The 13,338-nt window shown below is 44.5% G+C and overlaps 1 protein-coding gene and 1 non-coding gene across 3 annotated transcripts in view; one reads left to right on the top strand and one right to left on the bottom strand.

Annotated features, from left to right (window-relative positions):
* APMAP (adipocyte plasma membrane associated protein) overlaps nucleotides 1-13,338 on the bottom strand; it is a 30,486-nt gene that overhangs the window by 3,867 nt on the left and 13,281 nt on the right. For both annotated transcript variants that reach the window (XM_070588953.1, XM_070588952.1), the window contains exons 4-8: nucleotides 8,299-8,391; nucleotides 6,378-6,494; nucleotides 5,192-5,366; nucleotides 4,481-4,615; nucleotides 3,891-4,083 (exon numbers count right to left, since the gene is read on the bottom strand). In XM_070588953.1, coding sequence (XP_070445054.1) covers nucleotides 3,891-4,083; nucleotides 4,481-4,615; nucleotides 5,192-5,366; nucleotides 6,378-6,494; nucleotides 8,299-8,391 — 713 coding nt within the window. The remainder of the gene's footprint in view (nucleotides 1-3,890; nucleotides 4,084-4,480; nucleotides 4,616-5,191; nucleotides 5,367-6,377; nucleotides 6,495-8,298; nucleotides 8,392-13,338) is intronic.
* On the top strand, nucleotides 9,067-9,169 carry LOC139078325 (U6 spliceosomal RNA). Its single transcript, XR_011531263.1, has one exon. It is a non-coding gene; the product is annotated as a U6 spliceosomal RNA (small nuclear RNA).

The raw sequence follows: 13,338 nt of genomic DNA, 5'->3' as shown, positions 1-13,338 counted from the left end.
GCTCCTAAATCCAAGAGATTCCCCAGCTTAGGAGAAAGGGCCCATGCTTGACTCTAAGCAGCTGCAATGCAGCCCTCACACTTGACTCCTGTCTCTTCAAGCCCCGCAAGCCGGGCACCATGGGGTCTTGTCATCTATGTATGGACCACCCCCACCCTGGGCTCTGTCCCACCATCTCTCCTGACCACTGCACCCACCTCCACACCAGGGTCCCACACCAGTGGAGCCTGACAGGCTGCTCTCCACACTGCAGCTGCATGTACCTTCTCAGAACATTCTCTGTACCACATCACTCCCCTCCCAACAATTTAGTCAAGAAGCAGCTTGTGGGGCCGAGCAGGGTAGCTGTGTGCAGAGGGTAGGGGAACCCCAGTGGCCCAGACCAGGGAGTCAGTCTGAGCAAGGTAAGAGAGAGCCCACGCTGGGGGAAGGAAGAGGGCAGTAGCGTGGAGTAGGGTGTCAGAGTCGAAGGGCAAGACAGTGTCCCCACAGTGGGCGGCCTGGCATGGGCCGTGAGAGCCCAAGCAGGGCCAGGCGGTGTCCCCACAGTGGGCGGCCTGGCACGGGACATGAGAGCCCAAGCAGGGCAAGGAGGTGTCCCCACAGTGGGCGGCCTGGCACGGGCCGTGAGAGCCCAAGCAGGGCCAGGCGGTGTCCCCACAGTGGGCGGCCTGGCACGGGCCGTGAGAGCCCAAGCAGGGCAAGGAGGTGTCCCCACAGTGGGCGGCCTGGCACGGGCCGTGAGAGCCCAAGCAGGGCCAGGCGGTGTCCCCACAGTGGGCGGCCTGGCATGGGCCGTGAGAGCCCAAGCAGGGCGAGGAGAGTGTTTATCAGGGGAACAGCTTAGAGTAGGTATCAGAGCCTTTGAGGGAAAGACAGGCCCCTGCACGTGGTTGGGAGGAAGGAGAAGGCCCAGTGTGGAGTGCCAGAGCCCTAGCAGGCCCCTGAACAGGGACAATGGCTACAGATTGGTGACATTTAGGGAATCTGATCAAATAAGTATGAAGGATTGTCGGATCCAGGTTTCTCGCTATTAGAGAAGGAAGTACAAAGATGGAAGGGGAGAAAACTAGAAAAGATCTTGTGGTATGGGACTGGAAGGAGAGATACCAGCATTACTTAAATAAACAAATGACAGATAAATGAACATAGGTGTCAATGTGTGTATGTACGTTGTACACATGTAACTATCAATGAATACAAACACATATATTCCCTGGCTTTGTCCATTGAGGGGGCCTAGGAGCAGCAACACCCCAAAAGCACCAGATCTCTCTAAAAGGAACCAGGGCTCCCTGGAGAAATGGTTGATTCCAGAGCTGGAGCAGAGAAAATACAAGACAAGCATGGTGCCAGAAGCCAGGAATCCACTCCAAGAATGACAGTGACTTGTCCAAAGGTTAAGGAGCCACACTGAAGGGGTTCGCACTGGCCACAGCTGGACAATGTGACCACGAGAAATAAATACTGATGGTAACAGATTATAACCCACTGAATAAAATAGGCAACCATGAGATCATACTCATATTTACTTAGTTAGAAGTACCTCCCCACAAAATACTCATTAATTACAAATGGAAAAAGAGTGACTTCACCGTGGAGAAGCCTGGCATTCACAACTGAATCAGGTGGCCAACACCGCCACCACCAGCATGGGACAAAGTTGACAACACACACCTCCTGACAGGACTCTGCCCCTCTTGAGGATACTTCACTTCTGCGGTCTTCCTGCCAGAGACACAACCTGAATCTAACCCTGAGAAATACCAGACAATCCAAACGGAGGGGCATCTGCAACAGAACTGACCTGCAATCCTCAAAATGACAAGACTGAGGAGCCATCCCAGACTGAAGGAGAACAGAGAGACGTGACAACTAAAGGCCATGCCTGATCCTGGGCTGAGCCCTCTGCTACACAGGACATCACTGGGGCAAGTGGAGAAACCTGAATGGGGGCTGTGGATTAGACAGTTGCAACGTATCCATGTGAATTTCCTGTTTCGAAGCGTGGTCATGAGGGAGAATGTCCTTGTTGCACGAAAAACCCACTAAAGCATCTGAGGGTGGCTGGGCATGAGGTCAGCAACTAATCTGCACACAGTTCAAGGAAAAACGTTCTTTGTATCCTTGCTACTTTTCCGATATAGTCTCAAAATGAAAAAACAAAAGATCCTCAATGACTGTGATCACATTTTGAATAAAATCTAACCTCTTTTTCAGGTCTACAAGGCCTGTGGTCCTCTCCCTCCTGCTCTCCATCTGCCATTTCCCCAGCCACAAGGAGATACCCAGCTCTCTCCTGCCCAGGGAACACATCCCATCGCTCTGGCTCCTTCTCATACTAATGGTCTCCGCTCTCTCATCACTCATTCATCCAACAGTTAATTTCCGGATGCTACTGTGTGCCAGATACTGTTCTAGGTGCTGAGGACAAAGGAGGGAACTAAACAGAAAAAATACCTGCTCTGATGGAGCACACGTTCTATCAAAGGGAGAGACAGACAACCACCACCCACAGACTACATCCCTGCTGTGGGGAAACTGACAGCACAGAAACTGAACACTTATTATACTCCACTAAGGGGTTTATCTGCATATTCTCATTAAATGTTTTCAGAACCTAATGAAATGCTATTATTCTTCCCATTTGACAGATGGAAAAACTGAGGCAGAGAGACCACAGGTCATCTGCCCAGAGTCCCAGAGCTGGTCTGGCCTTCCTCAAAACCCCTCTCCTCGCCCACCCTACCATTCCACCTCCTCCCAGTCCCAGTGAGAACAGATGGGGGCTCTGGAGCTGGCAAGACAAAGAGGAGAAGTGTGTTGTTTCTGAGCAGATCAGGACTTTCCACAGTGGCCTACTGAAGTGGGAACAACACTGAAAGCCAGTGTGACCGAGCAGGCGCATGCAGCCCTGGGCAGAGCCCACTCACAGGCTCAACATCATACAGACTCAGGCACTGCTGCCTGGCACCTTCCAGACCTTCAGTTACAAACATTTTAATACCTCTTCAAATATTCAGTATCACTTTCAAATATCTATTCAGCCCATGATCCTGGGTTGAGCCCTCTGCTATAGAGGACATCACTGGGGCAACTGGAGAAACCTGAGTGGGGTCTGTGGATTGGACAGTCACAAGGTATCCATGTGAAAAGAAAATTTTGTTGGAAAAGAAGATTTCTGCATGACAGAAGCACCTCTGTCAGCAAGTTACTCATCCACAGCGTAAGAGGCACTGAGCTCCGCTTGGGGGTTTCATGGAAGTCACTGGGAAATGGCAAGATGAGAGATGTTTAAAGCTGTGTTGAAAGATCTGTGGTGGCCATTGGTGAGGTGGGTGATGTTTTTTCTAATGGGACAGAGTTTGGTGTGCTGAGAGGTCAAAGGGCAGAATCCCATGGAGAACGGTGACAGATAGGAAGGTTCCAAGATGGTAGGAGAGAGCAGGTGGGACAGAGAGCGAGGTAAGTGGCCTATATGTGTGCCTACAGGAAGACGCGCCTGACGGCCATTTGAGAAGGACACTGCCATCTGCTGGGGTGGGAGTGGTAAGTTGCAGGGCCTCAAGGAGAGAGGAAAGGGGAGGAGGTCTGAAACAGCCATCGCAGAGAGGGGAGAACGCAAATGACAGGCAGGGGAGAGGCCCCAAAAGGTCTTCATGATGAGGGTGACAATAAATACTCAGATAAGGAAACCAGAAGAAAAAAAACCAAATGGTTCAACAAATACTTAAATTTCCACTTCAGGCTGAAGAATAAAATGTCTGTTAAGTCACCAGACGTACTAAATATTGTAAGCAGAACTAGAATTTTTAGAGCTATAAAGATCAAAAAGATCATAATTAGATGCATTTCATTCTGGTTTTTGGAATTATAGTTTTCATAGTTACCTTAAAAATCATTCTCTTAATATAGGGTCTCTCAGATAAGAAATCCAACATGGAAAACCCAGGGTTGGAGCGGACGGTCGCCATTCCGACCCAGTACCCTCCAGAGCTGCTGGGTCGAATGTTGTCTGGGAATCCAGGCAGGTTCTCCACGAACAAGTCAGCCCCTCCCTTCATCAGGCCAGACACGTAGAATCTGAAAAATTCACCCAAGCAGGCAGTGAGCAGCAGTCCCTCAATTTAAGGAAAACTTTAGCCAAGTGTCGAATTGGTCTCAGCCCAATAAGCTTATGGAAAAAACTGTAAACGTGTACATCACGAGCAAGGGCACAGAAGCAGCTGTGGGGAGACGGGCAGGCCAAGGACCACCCGGCAGGGAAAGGGACCTGGGATGCACAGGCAGCATTAAATAATCAAAATTCTCCCAGACCACGACGCTCAGGTAGGCTGAGAAAGGGAAAAAGAAAACGCATGCCTGAATTTTACGTGTCACCACCACACAGAGTAGAAGGCGCCCTGCTGCAGTGCTGTGCCCATTGTGGGCAAGGACGAACTCTGGTGAACACTGACAGCTCGGCGGACACCACACGCACCTTCTTATCCTCGCCATGGTCGTCTCCGCCACCAGGACGAAGTCCTCTGCAGGAGAAAGCTGCACTCCATTCGGGAACCGCAACTGGTCCAGTAAGACCTTCACCTCCTTGGTCTCAGTGTCATACTCTAGCAGGCTGTGGGGCGCCAACAGCAAAGGGTTACATGGGGTCAGTCCACGGCCCCTCTCTGGGCCCTGGGGCAGGGGCCTGTGGAGGGGACTCAGCCTCACACTGGAGTGACAGGGCCCCTGGGGTCCTCTGCCCAGACCTGGCTCCCAGCTGGCCCCTGGGGGCCCCTTCTACCCAGAGCAGACCCAGATATCCTTCAGAGAACCCCCAGTCAGTTCTCTCACTGACGCGGGAGATGGCTCAGCACCAGGGAGGGCCACCATGGCTCCAGCCTTGCAGGAGTGCCTCTTCAGACGGATGACGTGAAACCCAGGCCTGTCTGTTAGGCATCTCCAGACCATCTAGACCACACTCTCAGACGGCCTGGCCTAGTTTAACTTCATTTCTTCCGAGGGAAAGTGGGAACACCTGCTCTGTTTGTTGCACCCATCACCCGTTTCCAGAAGCCATGAAAGTCCCATCTTAAAAGCTGAAATACTATGCTCAGAAACACTCCAAGGGTTCCTAGAAGTAATAGCTCTGTTGAAGTCATCTGCCTGGCGGACGATCTCACTGGGCACAAGATCTGGAAGGAACACTCACCGCCCGTCGTCCGTGCCCTCCAGAGCCAGAAGTAGGTAATCTCGTCTTTGCCATTTGCTGCTAGAATCCGTAAAATAAATCTTCCTCCCATCCTGAGTTATCGTAAGATCATTCACAAAGGACATTTTCCTCCCCTCAATGGGTATCTCAGAGGAGAGCAGCAGTTTCACTTCACCTGAGGTAGGTGGGAAGGAGAGAGAAAGAAGGCAGGCGAGGAGGGAGGGAAAGAGAGACCCGCTTTCACTCTAAGAACTTGTATCTCAATAATTTCAAAACATTAATCAGCCTGACCGATTTAAAAAGAAAAGCCAAAATGAGCTTCTCCATGTCCTATGTCAGAAGATTCATTCCCTCTTACAGTAAAAAACAGTGTTGTCCTTTCCTTCATCTGTTAGGTGATGAGTTTTTTTAGATGAACTTCATCAAAGGCAGAATCCTTCCTCTAAGGATGAGGAACTCTTTTTTTAATGAAGACCACTGACTTTCAAAAATCTATTACGAGTCTTGAATAACAAGGAAATTTTCTATTTGTTTGCTTGAGAGAAATATAAAATGTCCCACTCATCTGCTTTTAAAGAATATGAGCAGTAGTAAATTTTTTTAAGTTGTAGAGCAAAAATTTATTGAGGGCTAAGCTCTTTCCACCTATGCCCAGCACCCCACGCCCCACCCATCATAACTAACTCCTCCACAGCCTGAATCTCCCCCACTGAAGCACACACAGCAATAATTACAACACTGGTCAAGGTGACATCATGGCTCGTCAGGGGAGAGAAATGGGAGGAGGAGCTGGAGGAAGAAAAAAATGAAGACGGAGATGAAGGGGAAGGAAAAAGGAGAAACAGAGGCAGAAAACAAACAAAGACAAAACGTAGTGAAAACACAAAAAAATAAAGACAGAAAGAGGAGGTCTAACACCCTCACAATGAGCCCTTTTGAGACCTGTGGGTAGAACACAAACACCCACAGGAGATTAAGGCACTGACCAAAGCAGCCATGAGGAAGGAGTTCTATGATGCTGATACTGGCTGGTATTGGGAGGCAATACTTACAGTACTATTCAATGAACAAGAAAATATTAGTGTCCAGTAGACTGTACTGAATGAACTCTATTGGATCCACTTGTGCACATACTGGCTAAAAGATCTGAAATTATCATAGAAGGAAACAAGATATTGTCACATACGTTTCCAGGGATTTACTTCAAATAGTCCCTTGTATGCGTCAGCCACAAAAAGGGTCCCGTTGGGCCCGGCCCGGATGCCCAGGGGTCTCCCACAAGCAGGCTCATCATCTCGGGTTTCTGGGGAAACAAATGGACAGGAAATGGTGGTTGGTCTCAGGTTCTACCCGTGCCCCACTCGGTGTCCAAACGCCTCATCCATTCCTTCCTAAATATCCACTGTGACGTAGAGAACAAAAAAGCTCATGGCATTAGAGACAGACTTGGCCCCCCGCATGCCAGCCCACTAGAACTTATGACGATTGTCCAGCATGTCCTGAGACCAACTGAGAATCTGCATCTGGACATACACACAGCAACTGGTAACCAAGGATCATGTTCACATCAGCATCCTGAGACTTAACAGTCAACTCAGGGACATCAGTAGGACCCAGGCCCCAACTCCAGAATCCCCCCAGAACCTCAGAAGTTGGGTTTAAGTCCACCAGCCTGACATGAATACTGTGCCTGTCTAGGAACATGAGAGTTTTCCCTCCTCCTGGCATAAAGGAAGAGTTACTACTTTATTCCTTAATTCTCCTGCTCTACTACCTATACTCTTTTTAAACCTGTGGCAATGCATATTTACTACAGGGTGCTTACTGCTGGGAGCTGATGCAGGGTGCTGACTGTAGGGTGCTTACTGCAGGGCATTTACTGCAGGGTGCTTCTAGTGCTGACTGCAGGGCGCTTACTGCAGGGCATTTACTGCAGGGCATTTACTGCAGGGTGCTTACTGCAAGGTGCTTACTGTAGGGCACTTACTGCAAGGCATTTACTGCAGGGCGCTTACTGCAGGGCATTTACTGCAGGGTGTTTACTGCAAGGTACTTATTGCAAGGTGCTTACTGCAGGGCATTTACTGCAGGGGGCTTACTGCAGGGGCACTTATGACCAAAATACAGAGTGGAAAAAGCAGGTTAAATAACCAAACATAGAGTATGATTCCATTACATAAAACCATATGTGGATGGGAGTATCCATGAACGAAAGATATCTAAAAAGTAATTCATTTAAATGTTAGTAAGTTACAGCTGAGAAGACTCTGAGGTGATTTTTACTTTCTTCTTTGTACCTTCTTGTTGTTCACATTTCACAATGAAAGTGCATCATTTTTACAAAAACATTCTAGCTATTAAAAAATGACAGGGGCTGGCCTGGTGGCACAGTGGTTAAGTTCACACTGCTTTGCAGTACGCTGGTTCGGATCCCAGGCACAGACATATATACCACTCATCAAGCCATGCTGTTGCAGGCATCCCACATATAAAGTAGAGGACAATGGCCACAGATGTTAGCTCAGGGCCAGTCTTCCTCAGCAAAAAGAGAAGGACTGGTGGCAGATGTTAGCTCAGGGCCAATCTTCCTCAAAAAGAAAAAAAAAAAAAGACAATTAATAAGTCTGTGGGCTACCAGTTTTTAAACAGTGAGATTCTTCTACTCTAGTTTTCTAAAATCTGAGTGACTTAAGAGCATCGTTGCTTTGAATGACACTGCTGAGATTCCTGAGAAGCCAATGCAGAAATCACATTTAAGCATCCAAGTAATGACAAAGCCACTGCTTTTCTACAGCAGCACCCTGACAACACATCCTCTGCAACGGTAAGGGGTGGGGTCCATGAAGCAACTAGCAGGCGCCACGGCCATTACCTAACTGGGAAACTGTGCCTGCAAGGTGACAATCAGGCACCCTGAGGTCCAGGGACCACACAGCAAATGAAGAATTCGTAACACCCAAGTCAGGCTCTATCTGCCAAGTGGTCAGGGGCTCTTTTTCTCCAAGGGGGAACCTGACCTCAAGGGAAATGAAGTTCCACATGGCCATTCACCACCTTTATGAATGACTGGAAGAGACAAACATCAGGGGGGACTGTCACTGACTTACTGCATGGGCCCGAACCAAACCGGGCGATGGTCTCTACTTCACCATTTTCAAGTTTTACAACACGGCCATCCATGGTACCAGTAAACATCACATCTGTTTAAAAAAATAAAAAGGAATAAGAGTGTTACTGGGTTAGTCTAAGAACTATGACCATACCACCTTCTTCTATAACAGAAGTGGCTTGTGTTTTTATCTCTAGAGAGGAAATGGCAGTTCTGAAGATGAAGAAGTGATGCCTGAGAACAAAAAGTCCTTAAATCATGCAGCATTTAAACTACGGGGGCCCAGTCAATCAGTGTGTGGGCCTGAACCTGACACTGCAGCAAGGATGCAGCAGATACCAGTTAGCAATAAAAACTGTGAAGATTTTCTACTCTGAAAACAGCATGAGGGGCCGGCCCCGTGGCCAAGCGGTTGGGTTTGCATGCTCTGCTTCGGCGGCCTAGGGTTTTGCTGGTTTGGATCCTGGTCGCAGACATGGCACCACTCATCAGGCCACACTGAGGCGGCAACCCACATGCCACAACTAGAAGGACCCACATCCCAAAATAAACAACTGTACCAGGGAAGTTTGGGGAGAAAAAGGAAAAAATAAAATCTTTAAAAACAAACAAAAAGAAGAGCATGGACTCTCGGGCGGACACTCAGCACTCAGGGGCACACATCAGTGTCTCCCTTACGTCAGTGTCCACTGCTGGTGCTGATCATATCCACCTAAAAGGGAAGAACTGCTAGGAAGGCCCTCAGGATAGAACTAGAACATGTTATGTGCTCACTTCAGCAGCACACATACTAGAATGGGAACAATGCAGAGACAAGCATGACCCTGCACAGGGATGACGTGCACATTTGTGAAATCTTCCATATCTTTAAAATGTATATTACAAACTCTAGGGCAACCACTAAAAAATTTTTAAAAAGTATAACTCATATGCTAAGAGAGAAAATGGAATCATACAAAATGCTCAAGTGAAACTACAAAAGTCAGAGCAGAAGACAAAATTAGGAACAAAAAAAAGCAAATGAACAGAAAACAGTAATAAATATGGTAGATAGTATCCAACTATATCAATTATCACTTTAAACATCAATGGCCCAAATACACCAATAAAATGACAGAGACTGTCAGAGTGGATCAAAAACAACAAAACTCAACTATAGCTTGTCTAAAAGAAACCCACTTTAAATATAAAGACACATATAGATTAAAAATAAAGGGATGGAGAAAGATTATACCACGTTAACACTTAACAAAAGAAAGCTAGAGCAGCTATATTAATCTCAAACAGAGCCAACTTCAGAGCAAGGAACATTATTAGGGATAAAGAAGATAACGATAAAGGGTCAATTCTTAAAAAGACATAGCAATCCTTAACATGTCTGTGCCTAATAACAAATCGTCAAAATACGTGAGGCAAAACTGATAGAACTGAAAGGAAAAAGAGAAAAATCCACTATCAGAGTAGGAGACTTCAGCATACCCCTATCAGAAATGGACAGGTCTGGCAGATAGAAAATCAGTAAAGACAGAGTTGAACTCAATAACACCATCGGTCAACTGGATATAATTGATATCTATCAACTATTTCATTTAAACACAGCAGAATATATATTCTTCTCAAGCTCACATGGAACATTGACCACGAGAGACCACATTCTGGGCCATAAAACACACCTGAACAAATTTAAAAGAACAGAAATCATAGAATGTCTGCTCTCAGACCACAATGAAATTAAACTAAAAGTCAATCACAGAAAGACAGCTAGAAATACCAAAATACTTGGAGATTAAACAACACACACTTCTAAATAACACACTGTTCAAAGAACAAATCTCAAGAGAAATTTAAAAACATTTTGAATTAAATGAAAATGGAAATACAACTTAGCAAAATTTGTGGTATGCAGCTAAAGCAGTGCTTACAGAGAAATTAAAGATCTAAAATCAACCATCTAAGCTTCCATCTTAGGAAACCAGAAAATGAAGAGTAAAATTAAACCCAAGGTAAGCAGAAGAAAGAAATAATAAAATTAGAGCAGATATCAATGAAATTGAAAACAGGAAATCAATAGAGAAAATCAGTAACTCCAAAAGCTGGTTCTTTGAAAAGATCAATGAAATTAATAATCCTCTAGCCAGGCTAACTAAGACAAGAAAAGAGAATACAGAAAATTACCAATATCAGAAATAAAAGAGGGAACATCAGTACAGACCCCACAGACATTAAAAGAATAATAAAGGAATATTATGAACAACTCTATGTCCACAAATTTGATAATCTAGATGAAATGTACCAATTCCTTGAAAGACACAATCTGCCAAAGCTCACACAAGAAGAAATAGACAATTTGAATAGGCCTGTATCTATTGAAGAAATAAATCACCAATTAATAAACTTCCAAAACAGAAAGCACCAGGCTGAGTTTGGTTCACTGATAAATTCTACCAAACATTTAAGGAAGCAATGATACCAATAACCTACAATCTTTTGCAGAAGATAGAAGCAGAAGGAATACTTTCTAACTCATTCTATGAAGTCAACATTATCCTAATAACAAAATCAGACAAAGTCATTACAAGAAAACTACAGACCAATATCTCTCATGAAGAAAGATGCAAAAATCCTCAACAAAATATTAGCAAACCAAATCCAACATTGTAGAAAAAGAATTATACACCTCATCAAGTGGGATTTATCCCGGGTATGCAAGGCTAGTTCAGCATTTGAAAATCAATTAAGTAATCCACAATAGCAACAGGCTAAAGAAAAATCACATGATCATATCAATAGATACAGAAAAAGCATCTGACAAAATCTAATACCCATTCGTGATTAAAAAAAAAAAAAAAACTCAGTAAACTAAGAATAGAGGGGAATTTCCTCAACTTGATAAAGAATATCTACCCAAAAAACCTTATAGTTAACATCATACTTAATGGCAACAAACTAGAAGCTTTCCCACTAAGATCAGGAATAAAGGAAGGATGTCCCCTCTCATCACTCCTTTATAATACTGTACTGGAAGTCCTAGATAATGCATTAAGACAAGAAAAGGAAATAAAAGGTATCCTGATTGGGAGGGAAGAAATCAAACTGTCTTTGTTCACAGATGACATGATTGTCTATATAGAAAATCCCAAAGAATCAACAACAACAAAAAACTCCTGGAACTAATGAGTGATTATGGCATGGTTGCAAGATACAAGAACAACAGACAAAAGTCAACCACTTTCCTATATATCAGCAAGGAACAAGTGAAATTTGAAACTAAAAACAGAATACCACTTACACTAGCATCCAAAAGAATGAATGAAATATTTAGGTCTAAATATAACAAAATATGTATAAGATCTATATAAGGAAAACTTTACAAAGCTCTGATGAAAGAAATCAAAGGACCAAACAAATGGAGAGATAGTCCATGTTCAGGGATAGGAAGATTCAATATTGTCAAGGGGTCAGTTCTTCCCAACTTGATTTATAGATTCAAAGCGATCCCAATCAAAATCCCAGCAAGTTATTTTGTAGATATCTGCAAAGTGATTCTAATGTTTATATGAAGAAGCAAAAGATCCAGGACAGCCAACACAATACTGAAAAGGACAAAGCTGGAGGACTGACAGTACTAGACTTTAAGACTTACTATAAAGCTACAGTAATCAAGACAACGTGGTAATAGCAAAAGAACAGACAAACAGATGGCTGCAACAGAACAGAGTCCAGCAGAAGACTCACATAAATATGTTCAAACAATCTTTGACAAAGGAGCAAAAGCAATACAATAGAGCAAAGATAGTCTTTTCCACAAATAGTGCTGGAACAACTGGACATCCATATGCAAAAAATGAATCCAGACACAGACCTTACACCCTTCACAAAAATTAACTCAAAAACCACACACCTAAATATAAAGAGCAAAACTATAAAACTCCTAGAAGATAACAGAGGAGAAAATTTAGGTGACTTTGGGTGTGGTGGTGATTTTTTAGATACACCATCAAAGACATGATCCATGACGAAATAACTAATAAGCTGTACTTCGTTAAAACTAAAAACTTCTGGGCCAGCCCTGGTGGCCTAGGGTTAAGTTCAGCACACTCCACCTTAGCGGCCCAGGTTCAGTTCCCGGGCATGGACCTACACTGCTCATCTGTCAGTGGCCATGCTGTGGTGGTGGCTCAGACACAAAAAAAGAGGAAGACTGGCAACAGACGTTAGCCCAGGGCGAATCTTCCTCAGCAAAATAAACAGAAAAGAAAAAAACTAAAAACTTGTGCTCTGTGAAAGACTGTCAAGAGAATGAAAAGATAAGCCACAGACTTGGAGAAAAGATTTGCAAAAGATACATCCGATAAAGGACTGTTATCCAAAATATACAAAAAACTCAATCCTTAACAGTAAGAAAATGAACAATCCAATTTAAAAAATGGCCAAAAAGACTTAAAAAGACACCTCACCACAAGAAGATATAGAGAAGGCAAACAAGCATAGAAAAAGATGCTCAACATCATATGTCATTAAGGAAATGCAAATTAAAACAAGGAAATAACACTACACACCTATTAGAATAGCCAAAAATCTAAAACACCGACAACACCAAATGCTGGTAAGGATGCGGAGTAACAGGAACTCTCATTCATTGCTGGGGGGAATGCAAAATGGTACAGCCACTTGGAAGACAGTTTGGAGGCTTCTTACAAAACTAAACATACTCTTACCATACAATCCAGCAATTGTGCTCCTTGGTACCTACACAAATGAGTTGAAAATAAAAGTCTACACAAAAACTGAAAAGACATGGCGGACCTTAAATGCATATTACAAGTGACAAAAGCCAATCTGAGAAGACTACACACTGTGATTCCAACCATACGACATTTTAGAAAAGACAAAGCTATGGAGGCAGTGAAAGATCAGCAGTTGCCAGGGACGGGGCAGGGAGGGATGACCAGACGGGCACAGAGGGTTTCTAAGGCAGTGAGACAACTCTGTATGACACTATGATGGTGGATACAGTCACTGCACATGTGCCCAAACC

Source organism: Equus przewalskii, chromosome 21, assembly GCF_037783145.1.
Source record: "Equus przewalskii isolate Varuska chromosome 21, EquPr2, whole genome shotgun sequence".
Taxonomy (NCBI): domain Eukaryota; kingdom Metazoa; phylum Chordata; class Mammalia; order Perissodactyla; family Equidae; genus Equus; species Equus przewalskii.
Note: the sequence above shows the minus strand (reverse complement) of the source record. Positions and strands in the feature narration are given on the sequence as shown.